This window comes from Drosophila rhopaloa, unplaced genomic scaffold (genome assembly GCF_018152115.1).
Source record: "Drosophila rhopaloa isolate 14029-0021.01 unplaced genomic scaffold, ASM1815211v1 contig_115, whole genome shotgun sequence".
NCBI lineage: Eukaryota > Metazoa > Arthropoda > Insecta > Diptera > Drosophilidae > Drosophila > Drosophila rhopaloa.
In genome coordinates this window covers 17835898-17858307 of record NW_025334990.1, presented here as the reverse complement: position 1 = coordinate 17858307, position 22410 = coordinate 17835898, and the positions used below count along the sequence as shown (strand labels likewise).

At 46.6% G+C, this 22410-nt stretch overlaps 7 protein-coding genes across 7 annotated transcripts; 3 read left to right on the top strand and 4 right to left on the bottom strand.

The window, feature by feature from the left end:
• Nucleotides 1-79: 79 nt before the first annotated feature.
• Nucleotides 80-3003, top strand: LOC108042422 (sodium-independent sulfate anion transporter). The gene is made up of 9 exons (XM_017120682.2): nt 80-212; nt 557-856; nt 912-1136; nt 1206-1321; nt 1548-1851; nt 1910-2212; nt 2276-2421; nt 2483-2653; nt 2711-3003. The coding sequence occupies exons 1-9, from the start codon at nt 197-199 to the stop codon at nt 2915-2917; spliced, it is 1788 nt and encodes a 595-aa protein (XP_016976171.1). The 5' UTR covers nt 80-196; the 3' UTR covers nt 2918-3003.
• A 292-nt stretch (nt 3004-3295) lies between these two features.
• LOC108042421 (sarcosine dehydrogenase, mitochondrial) lies at nt 3296-6592 on the bottom strand. Its single transcript, XM_017120681.2, has 3 exons — nt 4967-6592; nt 4766-4908; nt 3296-4283 (listed from the first exon to the last, which is right to left on the bottom strand). The coding sequence occupies exons 1-3, from the start codon at nt 6542-6544 to the stop codon at nt 3320-3322; spliced, it is 2685 nt and encodes an 894-aa protein (XP_016976170.1). The 5' UTR covers nt 6545-6592; the 3' UTR covers nt 3296-3319.
• A 1126-nt stretch (nt 6593-7718) lies between these two features.
• Nucleotides 7719-11053, top strand: LOC108042418. Its single transcript, XM_017120675.2, has 3 exons — nt 7719-7971; nt 8541-8917; nt 10553-11053. The coding sequence occupies exons 1-3, from the start codon at nt 7896-7898 to the stop codon at nt 10853-10855; spliced, it is 756 nt and encodes a 251-aa protein (XP_016976164.1). The 5' UTR covers nt 7719-7895; the 3' UTR covers nt 10856-11053.
• Nucleotides 11054-11182: 129 nt separating this feature from the next.
• On the top strand, nt 11183-15183 carry LOC108042416 (probable peroxisomal acyl-coenzyme A oxidase 1). The gene is made up of 8 exons (XM_017120673.1): nt 11183-11899; nt 12738-12897; nt 12959-13251; nt 13308-13603; nt 13664-14280; nt 14342-14447; nt 14516-14668; nt 14726-15183. Exons 1-8 carry the CDS (start codon nt 11776-11778, stop codon nt 14984-14986), a joined length of 2010 nt encoding a protein of 669 aa, XP_016976162.1. The 5' UTR covers nt 11183-11775; the 3' UTR covers nt 14987-15183.
• A 24-nt stretch (nt 15184-15207) lies between these two features.
• LOC108042417 (dolichyl-diphosphooligosaccharide--protein glycosyltransferase subunit 2) lies at nt 15208-17637 on the bottom strand. The gene is made up of 4 exons (XM_017120674.2): nt 17498-17637; nt 17086-17324; nt 15740-17021; nt 15208-15677 (listed from the first exon to the last, which is right to left on the bottom strand). The coding sequence occupies exons 1-4, from the start codon at nt 17508-17510 to the stop codon at nt 15307-15309; spliced, it is 1905 nt and encodes a 634-aa protein (XP_016976163.1). The 5' UTR covers nt 17511-17637; the 3' UTR covers nt 15208-15306.
• A 1592-nt stretch (nt 17638-19229) lies between these two features.
• Nucleotides 19230-19893, bottom strand: LOC108042437. The gene is made up of 2 exons (XM_017120697.2): nt 19694-19893; nt 19230-19640 (listed from the first exon to the last, which is right to left on the bottom strand). Exons 1-2 carry the CDS (start codon nt 19797-19799, stop codon nt 19342-19344), a joined length of 405 nt encoding a protein of 134 aa, XP_016976186.1. The 5' UTR covers nt 19800-19893; the 3' UTR covers nt 19230-19341.
• Nucleotides 19828-22055, bottom strand: LOC108042436. Its single transcript, XM_017120696.2, has 3 exons — nt 21632-22055; nt 21368-21573; nt 19828-21308 (listed from the first exon to the last, which is right to left on the bottom strand). The coding sequence occupies exons 1-3, from the start codon at nt 21985-21987 to the stop codon at nt 19924-19926; spliced, it is 1947 nt and encodes a 648-aa protein (XP_016976185.1). The 5' UTR covers nt 21988-22055; the 3' UTR covers nt 19828-19923.
• Between the last annotated feature and the right edge of the window lie 355 nt (nt 22056-22410).

Below are 22410 nucleotides of genomic sequence, written 5' to 3'. Positions count from 1 at the left end.
CACGAGCTACAAGCACGATTGCTTTTATTCGCCGTTGCCGTTGGTTGACGGAGATCGGAGCGGCAGTCGCGTCTGGAGCGGCACACTGAGCGGACGCCTTAGCTGCCCGGTTTTCGCTATACGCTCAGCCCAATTACCGATCTCCCGCTCGTTCTCAGAACCAGAAACGCAGTTTGAAGCCGCAGTAGCATCCGCGATGAGAGCCAACGAGGGTGAGTAACTCTCCCGGGGTTTTTCCGGAAACGAACAGGCGTTCAGGGTCAATTGATTTATGTCTGGCCACTCGTCCAGTGGGAAAGTGCGATGCAATCGCAATGATTGGTTGTATAAAATACGTGCCAATTCATAAAAGAGTATCTCGGTGGGGCTTATCTGCTTGGGGTAGTCGGCACTCACGACCGATAGGCTGACCAGCCCAATGTCAATAAAAATAGCAGATCGCCAGATGTCGCAACACGCTGCTGCCAGGGAAGATTAGCCGGCAGAGGAGGGGTTATCGGAGCATGGAGTACGAGTGCAAACTGATCCAAGGCTTTTTTTTTTTTTGGATCCCCAGATAATCTGTACCGGGAGCAGCTGCCGAATGTGGGCTCGCTTGTCAGGGATGGCGGCCGCAAGCTGTGTCGTCCGGCGACCGTGACCAACAAGTTCCCGATCCTGAAGTGGCTGCCCCGCTACCGGTTGGAGTACATCATGCAGGACTTCATCGCAGGATTCACGGTTGGACTGACCACCATTCCCCAGGCGATTGCCTATGGAGTGGTGGCTGGTCTGGAGCCGCAGTACGGCCTGTACTCCGCCTTCATGGGCTGCTTCACATACATCGTATTTGGATCCTGCAAGGATGTCACGATCGGTGAGTTGAGATCAGCGCTATGAAGTTCCGATACCAACTCTGTAATCTCCCCCAGCCACCACTGCTATTATGGCTTTGATGGTCAACCAGTATGCCACGATTAGTCCGGACTACGCTGTGCTCGTCTGTTTCCTGGCTGGTTGCATCGTGCTCATCCTGGGACTGCTCAACATGGGGGTCCTTGTGCGGTTCATCTCGATTCCAGTGATCACTGGGTTCACCATGGCGGCGGCCGTCACAATTGGAAGTGCCCAGATCAACAACATCGTTGGTTTGACCAGTGAGTTTTGGCCTACATCTAGTTCATGAAATTGAAATCTAACTTAAATGTTAATCTCTCTGCAAATAGGTCCTTCGAATGACTTACTGCCCGCCTGGAAGAATTTCTTCACCCACTTGGCGTCGATTAGGGTCTGGGATGCCCTGCTGGGTGTCTCATCTCTCGTATTCCTGCTGCTCATGACGGTAAGAGGATTGATTGATAGGGGTTTGATTTTAATTGAAACCAATCAACCTTGTTCTCGGTTTGAACGTTTGAAAGTGACGTTTAATACCACTTGTGAAAGTTTAATTTGGTTTAAATATTATTTGACATAAATAATTTTGTGTTAGTATCCGCTACTGTCATATTTAATTGTAATTTAATTTTATCAGTATAATTGTTTATATTCCAAAATGTATTTATTTACAGCGCGTAAAGGACATCAAGTGGGGCAACCGAATTTTTTGGAAGTACCTTGGCCTCTCCCGAAATGCTCTGGCTGTGATTTTCGGCACCTTTTTGGCCTACATTCTGAGTCGGGATGGGAATCAGCCCTTCCGGGTCACTGGCAACATTACGGCCGGAGTGCCTCCCTTCCGCTTGCCTCCTTTTAGTACCACCGTGGATGGCGAATATGTGTCCTTTGGCGAGATGATCAGCACACTGGGCGCGTCCTTGGGCTCCATTCCCCTGATCTCGATCCTGGAAATAGTGGCTATATCTAAGGCGTTTTGTATGTATAATTTCATTTGCCATTGAGGCAACCAACTAAATCGATCCTCCACTTGCAGCAAAGGGAAAAATCGTTGATGCCTCACAGGAGATGGTGGCTCTGGGCATGTGCAACATCATGGGCAGCTTCGTTCTCTCGATGCCCGTGACCGGATCCTTTACGCGTACGGCTGTCAATAATGCCAGTGGAGTGAAAACTCCTCTGGGTGGAGCAGTCACCGGGGCACTGGTGCTCATGGCCCTGGCTTTCCTCACTCAGACGTTCTACTTTATTCCCAAATGCACCCTGGCTGCCATTATTATAGCAGCCATGATATCGCTGGTGGAGCTGCACAAGATCAGGGACATGTGGAAATCTAAAAGTGGGTATAGAGTGGCTTCCATTTGTCAAAGCTCTGTCTAAAATTTGTTTTTTACCTTTCCAGAGAAGGATCTGTTTCCCTTTGTAGTCACCATTATTACCTGTATGTTCTGGAGTTTGGAGTATGGAATACTCTGCGGCATTGCTGCCAATATGGTCTACATTCTTTATAGCAGTGCGCGTCCCCATGTAGACATCAAACTGGAGAAGGTAAAGCCCCCTACTTTATCTGAATTTATTTAACAGCAGCTAATAAATCATCATCCCTCAGATCAATGGCCATGAAGTGAGCGTGGTGGATGTGAAGCAGAAGCTGGACTACGCATCCGCGGAGTATCTCAAGGAGAAGGTGGTGCGCTTCCTCAACAGTCAAAATGGCGAAACGCAATTGGTGGTCATTAGGGGGGAGGAGATAAACTCCATTGACTACACAGTGGCTATGGTAATTATCAAATGAAAAGTAAACAACGATAGATAACTATATTGGCTTTCCCCACAGAACATTGTCTCCATGAAGGGCGACTTGGAGGCTCTTAACTGCGCCATGATCTGCTGGAACTGGAACATTGCCTCTGCCGGAGTGGTTTGCCGCCTGAACAGCGACCTGCGTCCCATATTCAAGTTCGATTTGACGCTCGAGGAGGTGGTGGCCGGCCACTTCGATAGCCCCTCCAACACGGCCTCCACGGTGACCATCGAGGCCTAGACTTACTAGTTTATGTTCACTAACATTTAAGCTGAAAGTATTACCTCAAGATCACAATTTAATGAAGTTGCATTTAAGAAAAACCACTTGAGAGGCGACAGTTTGTCTGGCTGGGAAGATCGAGGGCTCTAGAATTACGTCTGCAGATCGCATCCTTCGAGGAAACCGAGAATGATGTCATAATAGTTGGACAGTGAAATTAATTGAGCTGTTAACCGCAACCATTTCGGGTGACCCACTCGCAGACTGCCTGTCTGTCTGCCTTCTCCGCGACCTTTCTTCGAACCTCTGTTCACGGCGAAAGTAATTTATGGCCCTATTTGGCAGGCACTTCACTTGGAGAACCCTCAGAGAAATTCCCTTCGCGGAGCAAACGAGTTCTTGGAAACAACAGGCTCTTCTTTATTTATTGGGCTCGGACTCGGATGCATAGTTACCGAGAACCCGTTGGCCAGTGGGATCGAATGGGCTGCGCAAGTGGCAGTCGGCGCGGTATTTCTTGCCCAATATGTCCACCTCGTACTCCCCGTTCTTGATGTAATCAACATCGATGATCTGTCCATCTGGCCTGGAAATGTAAGCCTGTCCGAGGGATTTTCCTAGGGCATAGGCATATTCCGCTCGTCGCAGAATGCCCACGGCCTCTCCATTCCGGTAGACTCCCTCCAGTCCCCAGATGGGCACCTGATCTTGGAGGGTCAGGTAAACCAGGCGCTTCTTCAAGCCCTCAGATCGCTGTTTTTCGATGGCCGCCTTGCCGCGGTAGTCTGCTCCACTCTTGCGACAGGTGAATCCCAAGCCAGCTTCCAGAGGAGTGTCATCCGGTCGCAGGTCGAAGCTCCACAGATGGTAGCCCTTCTCACTGCTGAGGGAATACAGCGACCGGTAGCCAGCATTGCGCAAATCCTGGCCAGCACCCGCCTTCATCAGGTTTCGATAGACGGCAACACAATCCTTTTTGGGCACATGGAGCTCGTAGCCAAGTTCGCCCACGAAGCTCACCCGCAGGAGGCGGAGACCCACGTCCCCAAACTTGGCCAAGCGGGTGCTATTCGGGGGTACTTGCTCATCGGATAGATCGCAGTCGATGAGGGGCTGGAGGATCTTCCGGCTGCTGGGTCCTTGAATGGATATGACACCCAATTCGGCGGTCAAGTCTTTGAGACTGGCCTCAAAGCCCTTTCTACGGATCTCTGCCTGCAGAGAGCTGTACGTGTAGAAGGCGGAGGCACCGCCCGCCACGATATAGAATCCTTGACCATTGAACTTGGGATCGTAGACTTTTCCGGAACCGGGAGACAGGCGGGAAATGGTCACATCCGCTTCAACGCCACCGGCATCGTTAAGAGCACAGGTGTATACAGTTCTGAAAGAGATGAGTTATTGGTTATCAAAAGATTTTATTCTGAATATATAGATCATTTTCAATGAATGATTTTGGTATAGAAACTAATCTTTAATAAGTTTGTTTTGTATCAGCCATGTATAATGTTGTTGTGAAGTTTTAAACGGACTGAAATTTAAATTTCCTAATTAAAAAATTGGTTTTGAGTATTTCTGATTAGCATCCCTTCGATTTTGATATACAAATGTCTAATTTTACCTTTTTTGCTTGACGTTTATTAAGCTACAACCTTTACAATAAACTTTTTTTATTGACGCTAGTATTCGGGCGAATATATTCCTTAATTCTCAAATAACTATTCTGACAAGTACTTTATAATTATGGTGATAGATATATTTATTGTAATAGCTATGACCATACCATTGGATTTCCAAAATATGGAATGTACTTTGCTCATAAATATCAGTATGTTCAAATTAAACTAATATAAATTAATGACTTACTTGCTGGGATCTCGATTGGTATTAGCCGAGAAGAGCCAGTCGGCGGCCTCCTGGGCCTGAGGACCCTCCAGCAGGAGCTTGGCGAAGTAGCTCATGTTGAATACCACGGCGTTATTGCGACAAGCCGATGCCTCCGATCCGATCTAAAAGCAGGAAAACAAATATTACGTATACATAGATAAGAAAGATGCTTCCACTCACCAGTTCGTGGTGCTCCGAGAATCTGCTGTAGTGGAGATCGCCCTCCAGAACCCTTTCGTACTCGCCGTCCTGGATCCTCTGGTGGCCATAGCTGCCGTACCAGTCGTAGGGCAGAACCACCGCCTTCCTGGAACCGGAGGGCAGGAAGAAACCAGGTCGCTCCCAGCCCTGTTTCTCTTCCATCACGGCTCCCGCCTGCATCATCTCCTCGTGCAGGGGATCCTTTTGGAAGTCTCTACCCGCCAGAGGTTGATCGTACTTGAAGACCATGCTGTAGTTCTTCACATAGCTCTCGTGCGACTTCTCCCTGATCCACTGGATGGCCTTGCCCTGCTCCTGGGTGAATCTCCGCAGATCGAAGCCGAACATGGGCAGCTCGGGTTGCCCCTGGATGACCCAGAGAGCAGTCTGCTCCCCGCATCCACCGCCAAACATCATGCCCGCTGAGTTGAAGCCGCAGTTGTGGTACAGCCCGTCCAGAATCGGATCCGGACCCATAAGTGGCTTGTGATCGGGTGTGAAGGACTCGGGTCCACAAACCGTGCTCTTCACGCCGTACTTCGCATAGCTGGGACACAACTTCTGGGCCCCCTCGACGTGGGCCTCGAAAACAGACCAGTCCAGTTCATAGAGTCCGAAATGGAAGTCCTTGGGCACAGGTTCCAGTAGAATCGGATTCGGCTCATAGCCTCCCATGCAGATGGCGTCTCCTTGGATGCGGAAGTAGGTGGAGTAATCGTGATCTCGGATGTTGGGTAGTCCCCGCACTCCCGGAATGGATTCGGAAACAATGTAGGCATGCTTCATGGGCACCAGGGGAAGATGAGACCCATGCTTGGCCACTAAATCGCGGCCCCATACGCCCGTGGCATTCACTACCTTCTCTGCCCTGATGTCTCCGAAGGGCGTGGCCACGCCCACTACTTTCTTACCCCTGGAAGTTTGCTCCAGCAGCAGGTCATCCACTCCACAGTGCTCGATCACCTGGGCGCCGAGATTGGTGGCCGCCTTTTTGAGGGCAGCACACAGCATCGCGGGATCCATGACACCATCACCTGGGGAGTAGAGTGCTCCTACAAAGGCCGAGGGATCCAGGAGGGGGAACAGCTTTTGGGTCTCTTCGGGACTCAGTACTTGGTTTTCGATACCCAGGGCTGAACCCACGGTGGCCAGTCTACGGTACTCATCCAGTCGCGTTTCATTGTGGGCTATGAAGATACCACCATTCTGAATCCAGCCCGGATCCAGCTCGGTCTCCGCCTCCAATTGCTGGAGCATCCGGCGCGAATTAGCCAGCAGCTGAATATCCACATCGTTGGGTCGCAGGCGCCACAGTAATCCGGCGGTGTGCCAGGTGGTTCCGGCCGTGAGTTGGGCACGCTCCAGGAGCACCGCCTTGACACCGCGTCGTGCCAGGTGATAGAGGGTGTGGCATCCCGCCGACCCACCGCCAATCACAACCACATCCGCTGAGGCTGGCAGGGATCCACTCGGCTCCTGTCTCGCTCCTCCGCCTCCTCTCACTTGCTTGCTGATTCCCCGGCGGGATGTCTCCTGCAGGATGCGATGGCGCCACATTTCGAGAAGCTGCCGCGCGCGAGCACTTTAGAATCTCAACTGAAGTCTCGTATTAATAACACGGTCCCGTCCTGATTATCTCCCGCTGAATTGGTCTGATGACCTCTTGGCCAGCATCCTGATAACCCTACTGCCGTGACGTCCCATCCATGGTCTGCGGCCCTAATCAAGGCTACTTGTCCGGGGCCGAAGCTCTCCGTAGAGGCTTATCTCGACTAGGAGGTGTGCCAAGTAGTAAAATTAGTTCGGAGCTTCCTAGGTCAAAAAACAATTTAATCTGACCACTTGTGTTGTAAATATAGATAATGTTTTTCAACTTATTTATTTAGCAAAACGTTGCGATTTTAGTTTCTAATATTGAATTAAATAAATAGCTTCATAAATTCTTACTAGCCGACACTTATCTCAAGAACTTACAAGGAGAGATGGTTTAATTCGAGTTATAGGTTCAATAAAGACATTAAAAGCTGGGTGAATCTCGAATGTCCTACCATTTTCTCCATTTCACCTGATTTTAAATGAACTGAAACCTAAAATATATTGTGTAAAAGTATAAAGAGCATCTATGGGGTAAATACTTAATTTTAATTATTTATTGATTGGATTGCTTTACTTGGATGAGAGAATAAATAAGTTTATGAAATGAATAAGACCAACGCAATAGATTTATAACCTCATATACCATAAATATTTTTTTCATACCAAATAAAATGTTGAAAAGTAAAATTCAACAGAATTTGAACTTGGGGCACAAATTTGAACGACTTCCATGCTGACCCCAACAGGATATGCAGTTGAACCCCTGGATTATGATCACTCCGGTCTGCCATTAATGCTTATCCCTAAAACCACTGCGATATGGAAACCAGGTGGTGCCATCTGGAACGGGAGGCTTGGCACGCTTCGCACGTCCTTAAGACAGAGCTCCGAAATAGACCGATAAACACAGCGATTCATTTTGAATTTTCCCGCAGCCCGGCGGCAGAAGACTGGGCCAATGTGGTGGCAGCCAGAAGCCAAACACCCGAGAAAGAGACCGAAGATCGCACCATGTGTCGGGTTCCTCCGCCAATTGCGACTGTTTGCGGACCAGGCACGCCCACCAGAGGTGCCAGAAATAGCCGGAGGCTGGAGAGCCGAGAGCTGAGGAGCAGAGTGCTCAAAAGGAGGCCTCTCCCCGGAACCCTTGACAGAAGTGCTCTATTTGCCACGCAGATCGGACGTTTTTGACTCGCAGATAGATTTCGGTTCGCTACGGTGCGATTTGAAGTGAGAAGACTGAGTAATTGGAAAAAATATCCAATTTGAATATTCCAAAAGTGATACTTGTGATTCCATTTGTTGTGTAATAATGCCACGCAAGAAGCGCGCCTCCAGCCCCATGGATCTTTTTGACGACGATTTCGATGAGGATGCCAGCTCCCAAAGTAAGTTTAAAGAGCATTTCTTATAATTTTTTTAGAGATCTATATCATTGAAAGTTTTTCCTAAATGCGGTCTCCTTTTATGGCAAAACGTTTAAAAACATTCTTCTTATATTGTATTTAAAATATTTATATATTATACATTTTCCATTTTTCTTTAAGCAATCATTTTAAAGCAATTATTTCCAATCTCTCTTATAACTAACTTATAATAATTACATTAAAATGATTGCTTAAAGAAAGAAATAATTTGATAAAAAACAAAATAGGTATATTGTCTTTAATAAGTCTTTGAATAGAATAAACAATTCGTTTCTAAAAGTTAAAGAACCTTTAATGTAGAAAAACAAAGAACCATTTTAATAATTTTAAAGGAAAGGAAAACTACGAGTATTTATCTGATTTATAAGATACACTATAAACATTTCGTTTTTAAAAGTTGAAGAAACTTTAATGTAGAAAAACAAAGAACCATTTTAATAATTTCAAAGAAAAGGAAAACTACGAGTATTTATCTGATTTAAAAGATACACTTTCCAACATACCAATTAAACGTTTTCCTGAATTCGTAGGCTCACAGCCGCCTGTGCAGCGGAATGCGGCCAATGCCCGGGAGCGAATGCGGATGCGGGTGCTATCCAGTGCCTACGGACGTCTGAAGACCAAGCTGCCTAACATTCCGCCGGACACGAAGCTCTCCAAGTTGGACACGTTGCGTTTGGCCACGCTCTACATCAAGCAGCTAATTACGGCAGTCGAGACTGGGAGCAATGGCAGCCACAGTCACACCCACAGCCACTCCCACTCGCACAACCACCCGCACAACCACAGCCACCACCTGAACCACAGCCACTCGAGCACCACCAGCTCCGAGGGCCTGGACACGAGTCACATGGCGGAGGGATCCGGAGCAGGCAATTACCATTTCCACAACAACGGACACGGCATGGTAAGTGTCATGCAATTGCGATCCCTGGCCCCCAATAAGTGATGTCACTGGCACCACTTAACGATGCACTGCATCCGCGGGTTATGAATGGAATCGCATTAATGAGCCGGCGACTGCAGGTGGGTTTCGTCACATGATGACAGGTGTCGTCGGGGATCCCCTGTGATATGCCCAAGCTCATCGTAAACTCTGGGGTTTTCAGTCTAATTGAACGAACATGATCAACAGGTCGAAATTCCTAATTAACCGATTACATATTCCACTTGTTTGTGGTATAAGGTGTTGACTTGAATTGCAATATCATCAAATGAATTTATATTCATCACTTAGATGTCTTAATTTTTGCTTACATTTTATCATTTTATGAATTTTTCCCTGATTATTTAAATAGTAGACTTAGGGTTTAGTTATTCTATATGATGGAATTAATGACACCTTGCAAGATGATTAAAGTTACTATGTCCCAAACCCAGCAAATGTATGTCCTTTTTTTATTGTCGGAAATGCTATATATTCTTGAAATATAAAATAACAACTAATCAACTATTATCTTTCATCGTCAAATAAATTCTTTTAAAATTAGTAAAGTAATATTTTATTAATCTCAAAACCACTGAATGTGGTAATTCAATCCCAGCTGACCGAATCTTAGATCCAAAATCCAAAACGATTATGCACATATTTATGGTGCAACATCTGCTTGGGTGACTCCGCTGGGGCGACAAGTATTTCCACCTTTCCTAGGTGGAGGTGGCCCCCATCCCAAGACCGGAGTCAGCCATTCAGCCGGGCCCCCCACTAGAACAGTGAAATCACATTTTGTGATTTCAGACTGCCTCGCTTTCCTGTAATCCGATACTTTTGTGAATTTCGAAAATATTAAATATGAGTGACAGGTCCGAGGAGCGGGGACGGAATGGTGACGCTACCGCAGACCTGAGGATCGGGAAGGGGGCACTAGTTAGTCTTTGCTTTTATTTTTAAAGATGTTCGACTTTGATGCGACAAAGTGAATGACATGCTAGGGAAAGTGTCGCCCTCAGTAGTTTTCCCACTCTGATAATTGTAATTAAAATTTGTCTAACCGTGTTTATTCATTCTCGCCGGAGTTTACACAATCTATCCCTCAAGATTCATGGCACACAACTTATCTAAATAGATGCGATTGTTTACCCGCCGCCGAATGCGTGAAAAATTCAGCAAATACGGTTCCGTCTTGTGCCCATATGGCGGCAAATCGGATAGGATAGGATCGAATCGGGGAGTCCCAACCCTATCCGAATTTTTCCCATTGCTTCTCGCACGCGCCCGCTATGATCGGGTGGGAACAACCCATTGGCTCTGTCTGTATTTGTCTGCTGTCCCTAGCAGCCCTACATATCCCATTCAAATGAGTGTCTCTTGTCCGCAAGTGTTTGGCTGTTTATGTTTTTATAGATCCGTTAATGAGGCTGTTATTGTAGATCCACAATGCAGAGGCGGGGGGCACTAAAAACAATCAAAGTTGCGTAAACAAACAATGGCGCTGTCTGGGATGGGTTGTCGTCATATTGTTCCATATATAGCCCCTGCGGTTTCCTCAACTCCTATGATTTATGTCTGTGCTGTGGTAAATATCTATATTGTATCTTGCAGAGCTGGCCCTTTGAGTTCCACCAGAGCAGTCGTGGCCTGGCCTTTGCCTCGACGTGCTCTTCAACCACCTCCTCCGCTCGCATGGATTGGCAATCACTGCATCCGCAGTCGTATCCAAAATCACGGGGCGATGCCCATGTTCCAGCGGATCTCAGTTACCATCAGGCGCCGGAGTCCCACAGTCACTGGTATCCGGCGGAAGTGCATCAAGTAGAGCCAACGACCAGCTGCTCCTATGAAACCGGAATGGTACAGCATCAACGGGGGATAGCCATTGCCACCAGTCACGCCCATGGCATTTAAATGGATATACAATATGCAATCTTAAATGTTGTTCTCACCCAAGCCTAATGTAATTTACCTCCTAGTAAGTGTATTAAAACGTGATTTACCTTTACATGTATTCGTATGTGCAAGCCTGAACCTGTTGCTATAAGGCCAAAGATTGGTGTTACCTCATGATCTTCTTACTAGCAAATATATCAATGTTTTAACGGATAATGACTTTTGAATTGAATTTAAATTGGCGCCTCATTGGGGTGAAGCCCTGGCACTTACGTTTACTGCAGCCTTGGCAGGTTGGCAGCCCTGGCTAACAGCTGATTTCGTCACAATACAAACAAAGAGCTGCTTAACAACAAAAATAAATTTGTTTTAAAGGCGAGACTTGAACACCCTATTTAGTAATAAAGTGATGGATTAACAGCTTGAAGTGATTTAAAATAAAAGTGTAATATATAACGGCCTTTAAGTATTAATATAGACAAGATATCTTTAAAAGACAGCCACCCAAAGAACATTTTCTCACGTGCTGGGCAAATCTCATGTAAGCGCTGCACATAGCTCAATGTGTAGGGTATTTATATTGTGTATTTAGTATAGAATGTAGTCCAACAACAATCGCCAGTGAATAATAATTGTGCTAACGATTATTTCTACACAAAAGCCAACTTTTTACATGTGTATTTTCACGGTTAAAGTTCACGTCGCCCAAGGCCTGCATCCCCGATTAGATTCCGATTTTTAGGATCAGATCAGCAGCACTAATCTTATCCAGCCGCGGAGCACTCGAACCTGACCACAGAGCGCAATTCGAATTCCCCCAGCAATCAGTCAGTGCGCGTTATTCACCGAAGAAAGACGCCTTGGGGTGCCTCATTAATCCACAACTCAGAACTTGTTTACGTGACTTGATCACTTGAATACCTGATTACTGCGTCAAGATGCCAGCCAAGAAAGTGAATCCCGACCTGCAGAAGGAGCGCAACACGGCCACCTTCAATCCCCGGGAGTTCTCCGTCCTGTGGGCGGGCGGCGAGGAGCAGTACAAGGAGAAGAAGACCCTGGGTGAGCTTACGGGAAGCCCGGATCGCAAGCTCCGCTGGTGACCCCACTAATTCACATTAACCGGTCGTCCAAAGCTTTATCTAAGCTTGGCGCAATCGCGTTTCCCAAGCGACTAGCAAGAAATTGTGCCAGAAGCATGACTTGGCAATTAAACTAGGCTTAAACATATCTTCAGTCTTGTTTTCAAAATAGACAAGATGAACGTAAACACCCTCTATATTAAAATGGTTTAAAATTGTTTATATGGACAAAGCAGATGAAAACTGTCATTTTTTACAAATGTAAAATTAAAAATCTCAGAATAATTGATACGTATTGATTTACAATATTCAAATCAGATCATAACTTTTGAATCGTGATAAACTCCCATAATTCGCAACTCTATCACTCTTTGTTTTGCTACGCTTCTTCTCTGTCCATTCATTCATTAGTTCAGAGTTCATTAATTATGTATTCCGAATAAACAAACTGCTACAAGTTAATTAGTACCGATTAGTCAGCTTATATTACAAATCTTTGAACTTCGAACGAATCTTGATCAATCTGTGTTGCCGTGTACTTTGGATGTTTGCGGCTATGCCGCCCCATCTTTTTTTAGAGCCACTTGAAAATGGTTTAGCTGATAGGTTTATCTGACAGATTTGCCCGGTCGTACAAGGGATCATAAATGGACAATGCCCGGTAACACCGGTAAATAGGTGAAGAATAATGACCACTCATGATTATGCAGCAGAATTGGAAAATGCTTATCTTTACAAAACTTTAAAAAATGTTAAATCCCTTTCTTTGTTTCTATTAGTCCGTCTTATCTAAAATACTTTCTTTTTAATTAAAACAGAGAAGCTGTTTTTGGAAGATCCTGCCCTTCAGGATGACCTGCCCATCTCCTATTTGTCACACAAGGAGCTCTATGAACACAGTCTCAGGAAAGCCTGCATCATTGGGGAAAAGATCCGCAAGCTTCGTGCTGATGGCGAGGATGGAGTGGATACATACAAGTAAGAGAGCCTTTAATCAAACCATTATGGATATTAGATTGAAATCATTATTCTTTTACAGTGCCCTGCTTGGTGGATCCTTGGGAGCCGCGATTTTAAAGGAGGGCAATCCTCTTGCCCTGCACTACGTGATGTTTGTGCCCACCATCATGGGCCAAGGAACAATGGACCAGCAGGTGGAGTGGCTGAGCAAGGCCTGGGACTGTGAAATTATTGGCACATATGCCCAGACAGAACTGGGACACGGAACTTTCCTGCGTGGTCTGGAAACCCGGGCTGACTACGATGCCACAACCCAGGAGTTTGTGATAAATACTCCATCACTTAGTGCCTACAAGTGGTGGCCAGGAGGATGTAAGTTTTCCTTACTTTTTAGGATCCGAAGTTGTAACAAATCCTTTGATTCCCAGTGGGACACACTGCCAACCATGCGGTTGTGGTGGCTCAGCTCTACACCAAGGGCGAGTTCCGTGGCCTGGCCCCGTTTATTGTCCAGCTGAGGGATTCCGACACACACAGCCCAATGCCCGGAATTGATATTGGCGATATTGGTACCAAGCTGGGCATGAAGGGCGTGAACAATGGCTACCTGGGACTGAAGAACGTTCGTGTGCCTTTGAACAACATGCTGATGAAGAACCAGCAGGTTCTGCCTGATGGCACCTATGTGGCGCCCAAGAACAGTGTACTCACCTACGGAACTATGGTAAGCCTGCCAGTTTGTATTTCTTTAAGGTATACTCATAGTCGTTTTCTTCCTTAACAGATGTTTGTACGTTGTGCTCTTATCCGTGATACCGCTCAGAGCTTGGCAAAGGCATCCACCATTGCCACTCGGTACTCGGCTGTCCGTCGTCAGAGTCCCATTGATCCAAACCAGCCGGAGCCACAGATCATGGACCACACCACACAGCAGCTAAAGGTATTCCCCCAGATAGCTAAGTCCATTGTGTTCAAGACCACGGGTGATGGTATCTGGAACATGTACAACGTGATTTCTGGCGAGATTGAGCAGGGCAACCTGGACCGTCTGCCCGAGATGCATGCACTGTCCTGCTGCCTGAAGGCCATTTGCAGCGCTGATGCCACCGCGGGCGTGGAAACATGTCGTCTGTCTTGTGGTGGACATGGTTACATGGACTGCTCCAACTTCCCCACTATTTACGGCATGACTACGGCTGTTTGCACTTATGAGGGGGAGAACACTGTGATGCTTCTGCAGACTGCCCGCTACCTGGTAAAGGTTTATGGTCAGGCTCTGAACGGAGAAAAGCTGGTGCCCACTGTTTCCTACATTAATGATGCAGTCAACCAAAAGAAGTTCGTTAACTTTGATGGATCACTGGAGTCTATTGTAAAGGCATTCCAGTTCGTGGCCGCCAAGTAAGTAAAGTCTGGGAACTAAAATCCTTTGAAGATATTTAATCCTAGAAATGTGTTTTAGCAAAACCCGGATTGCCTATGAGCAGATTGAACTGCGTCGCAAGCAAGGGCATGGAACTGAGGTGGCAGCCAATCTGTGTGGCACATTCTTGACAGCGGCGGCAGATGTAAGTGCAAATGAGATCTTTTTGAATTAGTTTAAATATTATAATACTCACATTTACATCTCTTATAGCTACATGGACGTGCCTTCCTGGCCCAGACTGCATACACGGAACTGTTCGCCCTGTCCCGCAATGTCTCGCCCGCCCTGGCTGATGTCCTGAAGGTTGTGCTGGAGCTGTATCTGGTGGACGCCTGCCTCAACCGTATTGGCGACTTCTTGCGGGTAGGATTTCCAAATAATTTCAGTTTTTTCATTAAAATTAATCTTCTCGATTCATAGTTCATTGATCTGACTGATCAAGACGTCACGCAACTGGAGGTTCGCCTAGAAAATTGCTTGAAGCGACTTCGTCCAAATGCCGTCACACTGGTGGACAGCTTCGATCTGCACGATCGCGTACTTGATTCCGCCCTGGGTGCCTACGATGGCAACGTGTACGAACACATCTTCGAGTCCACGAAGAAAAATCCGCTGAACAAGGAGCCCGTGAACGCAGCATTCCACAAGTACTTGAAGCCATTCATGAAGGCACACCTTTAGATTCAAACTTATTCCTCGGAAAGAGTTTTGTTATAATTGTAAATATACCTATATGTTTGTATTGTTTTTGTATTTTACAACTGTTCTGCTTAGCAATTGGTCTAAAAGACAATATTGATGTGCATTAATGATGTCATTGCTTGCGCAGTTGAAACTAGGCTGTAAAATTATACACAAATAAATTCTTCAAGAAATAATCTAAAGGGAGTTTATATAGTGTGTTTGGGCTTAACTAAATCGCTTTATTAAAGTTTGTTTTCTGATGGTGTTGCAAGATAGCGAGTAGCTTACTTATTGACTTCGTACTGTGATGAACGGACTTACGACGCACTTGGCTTTGAGTTACGTTGTGCGTAAAGACGCCTCAGCAATCGGTTCCCGGCCAGGAATGTGAATACTGCGATGGGGATCAGCAAACGCAGTGTTTGGAACATGTTGAGTTGCAGCCAGAAGACGAAGAACAGCACCAGAATGCCACCGAAGCCGAGGTGGAATCCGATCGTGCTGGGCGCCAGCGTCAGGTTGGACACATTGATACCAAGCTTTCCCCAAAAAACGAATAGCAGCACCAGCGGGGTGATGCATAGCCCGGTGAAGATGTCCGACACAATGCGAGGCGGGCGCTTGTCAGGCACACGGAACTGATGGACAATCTCAGGCAGTGGACCCGAAGTAGTCTTTGGCTTTACTTCTGTAAGCAGATTAGGAAGTGGTTAAATATGCACATCTAAGTTTAATTGCTAGCATTCTCACCCTTCTCCTCGTTGAATTTCAGTTGGACCTCAGCCACCAGCCACTCGAAGGAGTTGGACAGAGAGGCATCGCCTACGGTCAAGTAGATGCTGTAGGTGCCGCTCTGATAGTTGAAGTTCTTGCCATTGTTGCCCACATCCATGTCAAACTTGTAGGACTTGCTGCTATCTTGTTCGGCCACAAAGATAATCTCCTTGTCGGTTTTCTTGTTAAGCAGACGCACAAAGGCCTGATGAACAGCCAAGGGCTTGCCGTTGGACTCCTCCACCAGCGCGGCCTTCAGGAGCAACTTCTGGGTGCTGTCCGCTGAGAGAACCTCCTGAAGTTTACCTGGATACGTCACGCTCTGCTTGCGGGTGGCTGCGCTGGCATCAGATTCGGCAATGCCCACCTCCAGAGATTGAACCTTGACGCGTCCGAGAACCTTGAACTGCAAGGTCTGCGTGTAGACTCCATCAGCATTTAACTCCGCCTGGTAGATGCCACGACCTGGCTTCAAGCTGGTCAAATCAGCCACGTAGGTGGTCTTGTCAGAGGATTTCGAGGCCACTGCGATCTTCTCAGCCAGCACAGAGCTGTCCTTCTTCAGGATCACCTTGGCACTGACAGCTTTAGGGGAAGGAGTCAAAGGCTTACCGAGAAGGTCAACAACAGCCACATTCAGCGTGGGCGACTTAGCCTCCAGCTGGCCATTGCCAATGAGCTGGACGCAAACAGGGGCAATCTTATCGGCTCCACTTATGGTCTTTAGCGCCTCGATCAGCACATGAGCTCCCTTGGCGGTTTGGACGGAGCGCCGGCTAAGGAAGTAGTTGGCAAACTTGACAGCCTGATCAGCAGTAACTGGCAGGGGTTTGTTGAAGGTCTTGCTTACGCCGAAAGCACCATTAATGATCAGGGAAGTGATACTAAGGCCACCTTCGAATTGCAGTAGCTTGCCGTCCACTTCGTCCGCCTGCACGATGGCATCCTCAACGCGATTGGCGATGAAGGAGGCACCGGCCCCGAGAAGCGGTGCAACATTGAAGGCGTAGCCCAGACCGCTGAGCGTGTCATCCTTTTTGAGCAGTTCCTGCAGACGCTTTACTAGTTTTGCCTGAGCGGCTTCATTGATCTCCACGCCGAGCACTTTGTGGGTAACCACGCGGTAGAAGATTTCCTGGGAGCTGCCCAACTCAGTGGTCAGGGAACCGTACACCTTGGATAGGAGACCCTCGTCAATTTTCGCGGTGCAGCCCAGGTTCCGGCTAGCGCCAATGTAGTAGTAGTCCTTTTCGAAGCTCTGCAAGGAGTCAAAGGAGCATAAACATGGGTACAGACATATGGGCGTGTATAGGAGAACCCACGTTCAGCTTGGATTCTGCATGCAGCGAGGCAATCTTCTTGCACAGTGGCTCCTTCTGGGTGGCGTCGGTTAGTTGGATGTTGAGGCTGGAGAAGAAGATGGACTGCAGGTCGCTGGAGCCGAATCCGTCCACGAACACTTTTTGCAGGCGGGTGAGATCCTTCTGCCCCAAGTGGCTGTCCACGGTGCGTGCGCTCCACGTCGGCCCACAGGCGACCATTACGCAGAGGACGATCAGACCTGGGGGTGAAGCGGAATCGGAAAAACCATGAATTCCAAGTCGCCGGCAATCGCTTAACCACGAGAATCAGACAGAGACAGCTAGAGAGGGCTGCGAGTTGGCAGCCGGCGTTTTTCTAAAAGGCGGCCTAAAAGCCACAATTTTCGTTCGAAACACCGCCCAACTTACGCACCTAACTTGAACATTTTCCTATTTGGTCGTTGCGCTTCCACACGCCGCTTAAATTCTATAGGAAAATAAAATGCAATCGCTCAAAAATCACCGCCTGGTCCACCGATACTTAATACACGTCAGCGGTTAGAGGTGGGAAGATTCGATGATATCGCTTTTATCGATGTTTTCAGACATCGGTGTATCGATGAGTGCCACTGTTAACGATTCCACTCCAGTTTTTGCGCGCTGTTAACTATTTCAAATGCACTTACTAATTTAAATGCTGAAATATATATTTAAAAATAAATAAAAGTATATGCTTGAATATTTTACATCATTCTGATCGGTAGAAGTTTCTGAAGAATTTAAGCATTTTTTGTCTAATACATATGTTTTGAATACGTTTCCAAGGTTTTCCTATATTCAGCAAGTCGTTTCCACTGCACCAACGAATGGTTATATCAGTCGCTTTTAAATAAACTCATAATAAATAAATTAATTATATACTCAGATTAAATAGGTGAAAAAAATGAAATTAAATTTTTTAGCTGTGAATGCTATCCGATTGGAAATTTTATAACGAATTTAGTGATGTATGGCATTCCAACATCTGACAATTATTTCCCAGGGTTTTGATAAAAAAAACCGAAATTAAAGTGGGTTTTTCAGGATCTTCGGATTTTGCCAAAAATCGACTGATTTGAAATTTTTTAGCTGTGAATGCCATCCGATTGGAAATTTTATAACGAATTCAGTGATGTATGGCATTCCAACATCTGACCATTTTTTCCCAGGGTTTTGATAAAAAAACCGAAATAAAAGTGGGTTTTTCCGGATCTTCAGATTTTGGCATTTTTGATAAGGGGTTACATCATTAATATTTGCCAAAAATCGACTGATTTGAAATTTTTTAGCTGTGAATGCCATCCGATTGGAAATTTTATAACGAATTCAGTGATGTATGGCATTCCAACATCTGACCATTTTTTCCCAGGGTTTTGATAAAAAAACCGAAATAAAAGTGGGTTTTTCCGGATCTTCAGATTTTGGCATTTTTGATAAGGGGTTACATCATTAATATTTGCCAAAAATCGACTGATTTGAAATTTTTTAGCTGTGAATGCCATCCGATTGGAAATTTTATAACGAATTCAACGAGGTATGGCATTCCATTATCTGACAATTATTTTCGAGGGTTTTGATAAAAAAACCGAAATAAAAGTGGGTTTTTCCGGATCTCCGGATTTTGGCATTTTTGATAATTATATATATCATATATATATCATATATATATCATATATATATAAATATTAAATTTGCCAAAAATCGACTGATTTGAAATTTTTTAGCTGTGAATGCCACCCGATTGGAAATTTTATAACGAATTCAACGAGGTGTGGCATTCCAACATCTGACAATCATTTCCCAGGGTTTTGATCAAAGAACCGAAATAAAAGTGGGTTTTTCCGGATCTCCGGTTTTTGGCATTTCTGATAAGGGGTTACATCATTAATATTTGCCAAAAATCGACTGATTTGAAATTTTTTAGCTGTGAATGCCACCCGATTGGAAATTTCATAACGAATTCAACGAGGTATGACATTCCAACATCAGACAATTATTTCCCGGGGTTTTGATCAAAAAACAGAAATAATTATACATTTTTGGTTTGACTGCAGTATAATTACAATTCGACTGCATTTTTAAAATCCTAATTAGACTAAGGAAATTACTTAATCTTAAAAGAATCGTTTGAGTTGCCAGGATAATTATATTTCAATTCAAAAGAGGTAGTAGCTGTTTTGGGACCTTATGTTTAGAAAAGGTAACAATTTTACACAGCTTAATTCGGAGAAGATACTTTTAAAGTGCAAACTTTTCGGTGCACTCATGAATGGGTTTGGTTATGGAATATTTTCTCTTAAAGGTCCTGGTGACATCTCCATCGTGGTTCCACACGGTAACGGCCGAGGTGCAATACAGCGGGTACTTGTTGATCAGGACCTCCTCGGTCTCCTCGTTCTTTGGCGGCACATCCTTGCAGAATTGGTCGTAGTACTCCGTGCGGTCCTCCCCCAGGTCAACCGGAACGGAAGCCTGTCGGTTGTACTCCGCGAAGAGCTCTTGCCAAAGGAACTGCTCCATCCGATTTCCCCTAGTGGCTAGTGAATTAGAGCATCAACAGAATTCTAGCATCCAACTAAACCAAACTTACGCAAAACTTTCTTGATTTTGGGGGGAGCATAGCTGGCCTGCGATTCTGTGAGCTCCGAGGTGCATGGACCCACTGGGAGTACCAAGTTATTGCCACGATCAACCATTTCACAACAAGTCTTGCAATAGTTTGGTACTAATACAAGGGTAAATAATTTATTCGTTTGCCAGTAACAGACTGACGGCTAACAAGCTACAGCTACTTCGATCCAACAAACAACCTGGTCAATGCTAGGCAACGGCCTGCTCCTCTGGAGTCGCCGCCTGATCCGCTGGCGAGTCGTCCTCCACTATTAGCGACACTTCCTTGGGTCGCAGGATCCAGTAGTAGACGATTAAGGTGGCCAGAAACAGGACTCCACTGTAGACGATCCACTCCCAGATGAAGCCGAACCACCAGGACTCGAACTCCTCGTTTGTATACCAAATGGATGAAATGGTTATGTTTTCCACCAAAGTGAGCACCAGATAACCACCGTACCACAGCCGGATGTTCTTGAAGCACACCCGGAATTCCATCAGCACAAAGATGTATATGTAGGCGAGGAGCAGGAGGAACAGGTTGCGACTCCAGCCACCACGACATCGGGTCTCCAGGGCTAGGCAGCCCAGCATGAGGGCGTAATGCACTCCGACCAGGATGATGAAGGCCCTCGGGTAGAAGACACAGAAGGTGGACAGGGCCAGCATCCTCATGGTGATGAAGGCAATCCATCCGAAGAAGGACACTGTCCTGCCGGCGAAGTCATCCTGCTGGATGCCATTCACTATCTTGGTGGGTCGCGGGAAGTAAAAGTCCACCACGTCCTTGGGTGTCAGTGGAGATGGCTTCGGTGACTGTGGAATCAGTACCCTCTGCTCCTCTGGATCCTCTTCCTTGACCTTGCCCATCAGCAGCTTGGGTGGATGTGGGACATTATCCTTGATGAACAGCTGCGCGTTAACCAGGAGCATGTCCTTAAAGGTTTCCAGCTGGGACAGAGGTCTGGTGATGCGACGACTCTTTCGGGGGTCATTGTCCGACATGGTTCGTCGCAAATCAGGCGCTGGAGGATCATCTTCTGCTGCCCTCCGAACAGGCAACTCAGGTGGCGCTGTTTTGGGTGGAGGTGGGGGCGCCGGTGTCTCGGGAATGCTGTCCAAAACCTCGATGGTGTCCAAATCCCCCAGGTCCTCGTATCTCACCTTTAACTTGGGCCTGGCGCCCTGTATCTTCTCCTCATCCGTGGCATTGTCCTTGGGTCCAGAGTGCAGCAATGCCCGCGTTTCCAGCTGCTCCAAACCATCGTTGTCCACCTCATCTTCCCCCCGAATGTGCAGCTCGTGGGTGGCTTCGCCTGGAATTCTCAGTGACCTGCGGGCCCGAAAGTTCTCCATGATCTTGTCCGACTCCGGGAAGCTAGTGATGGTTCGTTCCGACTCCCGCTTCTTTCGCTCTGCCTCGCAGCAGAGGCGTTCGTTTTGCTCCAACTGGCAGCGATGGGTGTCCACCTGCTGGGGCGTGGCCCAGGGATAATGGCGACCCACCCTCCGCTGGCTCTCTATCCTGTGGTAACTAGTGGTTATGGCGGCCAGATCAATGGCCGAGAACACCAGGGACATGGCCTGAACAGCAGCTGAAAGAGGGGATCCAAATAAATATCAAGATGGTTTTGGGCATTGATAAATTTCTCACAAGTCTCATAGTTCCGGAACAAATCCTGGCTGAGCATGTGGTACAGCTGCAGGATGATTTGGGGAGCTGCCTGTGCGTAGGCTTGGATCAAGAGATACAGCTCGATGTTGGAGGTTTGCGTGGCCTTGGCCAAGCACTTCATGCGCTCCACATCGTCGTCGTCGTGGAAGAGTCCCTCGATGGCCCAAAACAAGCGCGTAGAAAACCTTATCGGGAAAGGTTGTTAATTGCGGTGGTGACCCACATTCAGCCCCATCGACTCACCTGTAAATCACGAAGAGGGGGAACAGCAAGAGCTTAAGTAGTCCAATGCCAAGGGCAGCGCATTTATTCCGGTCCGAACAGGCGCATTCCCGCTGTTCCCTCGAAGCCGCCACCAGGATGAAGGTGATCAGCGGAGGAAGGATCACCAGGACCAGGGTGCCAGCTCCCAGTGCCGGCTCCTTCTGTCTGAAGTACTGGCAACCCAAAGCCAAATCCGAGGCAGATTGGACTATGTAAACTAGGAGACCCAGGCATGTGGGCACAATGTAGGAAACCCAAATCCGGGTGCGACTGCGAATGGTGTAACCAAGTATGTGGGGCGGAGGACTGGCGGCATGGACCGCCGTGTCTGCCATGATTCGACTTCCTGTGGCAGTCCCCTTCTGAATCCAGTGCAATTAACTCCCTCTTCGCATCTGTAGCTTGCGAAATCCGCGGTGATACTGAACCACTATGAGTAACCGCTCTCTTTTAATCACTATCGCAGATAAGATAAAAGTGAGCCAAACATTTTTGAGGTGAGAAGTTCCCTGTTTGTTTACCTTTTTGCGCCATGAGTGAGGTAGATTTTAAAATTTCAAGGTATAATTTAAGTTAAAACTAAATAACCTGATCAAAATCAAGCATATTAAAATGCTTAAGACTTAACAGTCGATTATTTCTTTCGGAAAAGGTTTTTATTAACTTTTCTGTAGGCCCTAACAACTTTAGAAAATCAAACTGGTGGTTGAAATATTTCCTGTGAATTTGTATTTATTTTTCCAGAGAAGGTTGTTATT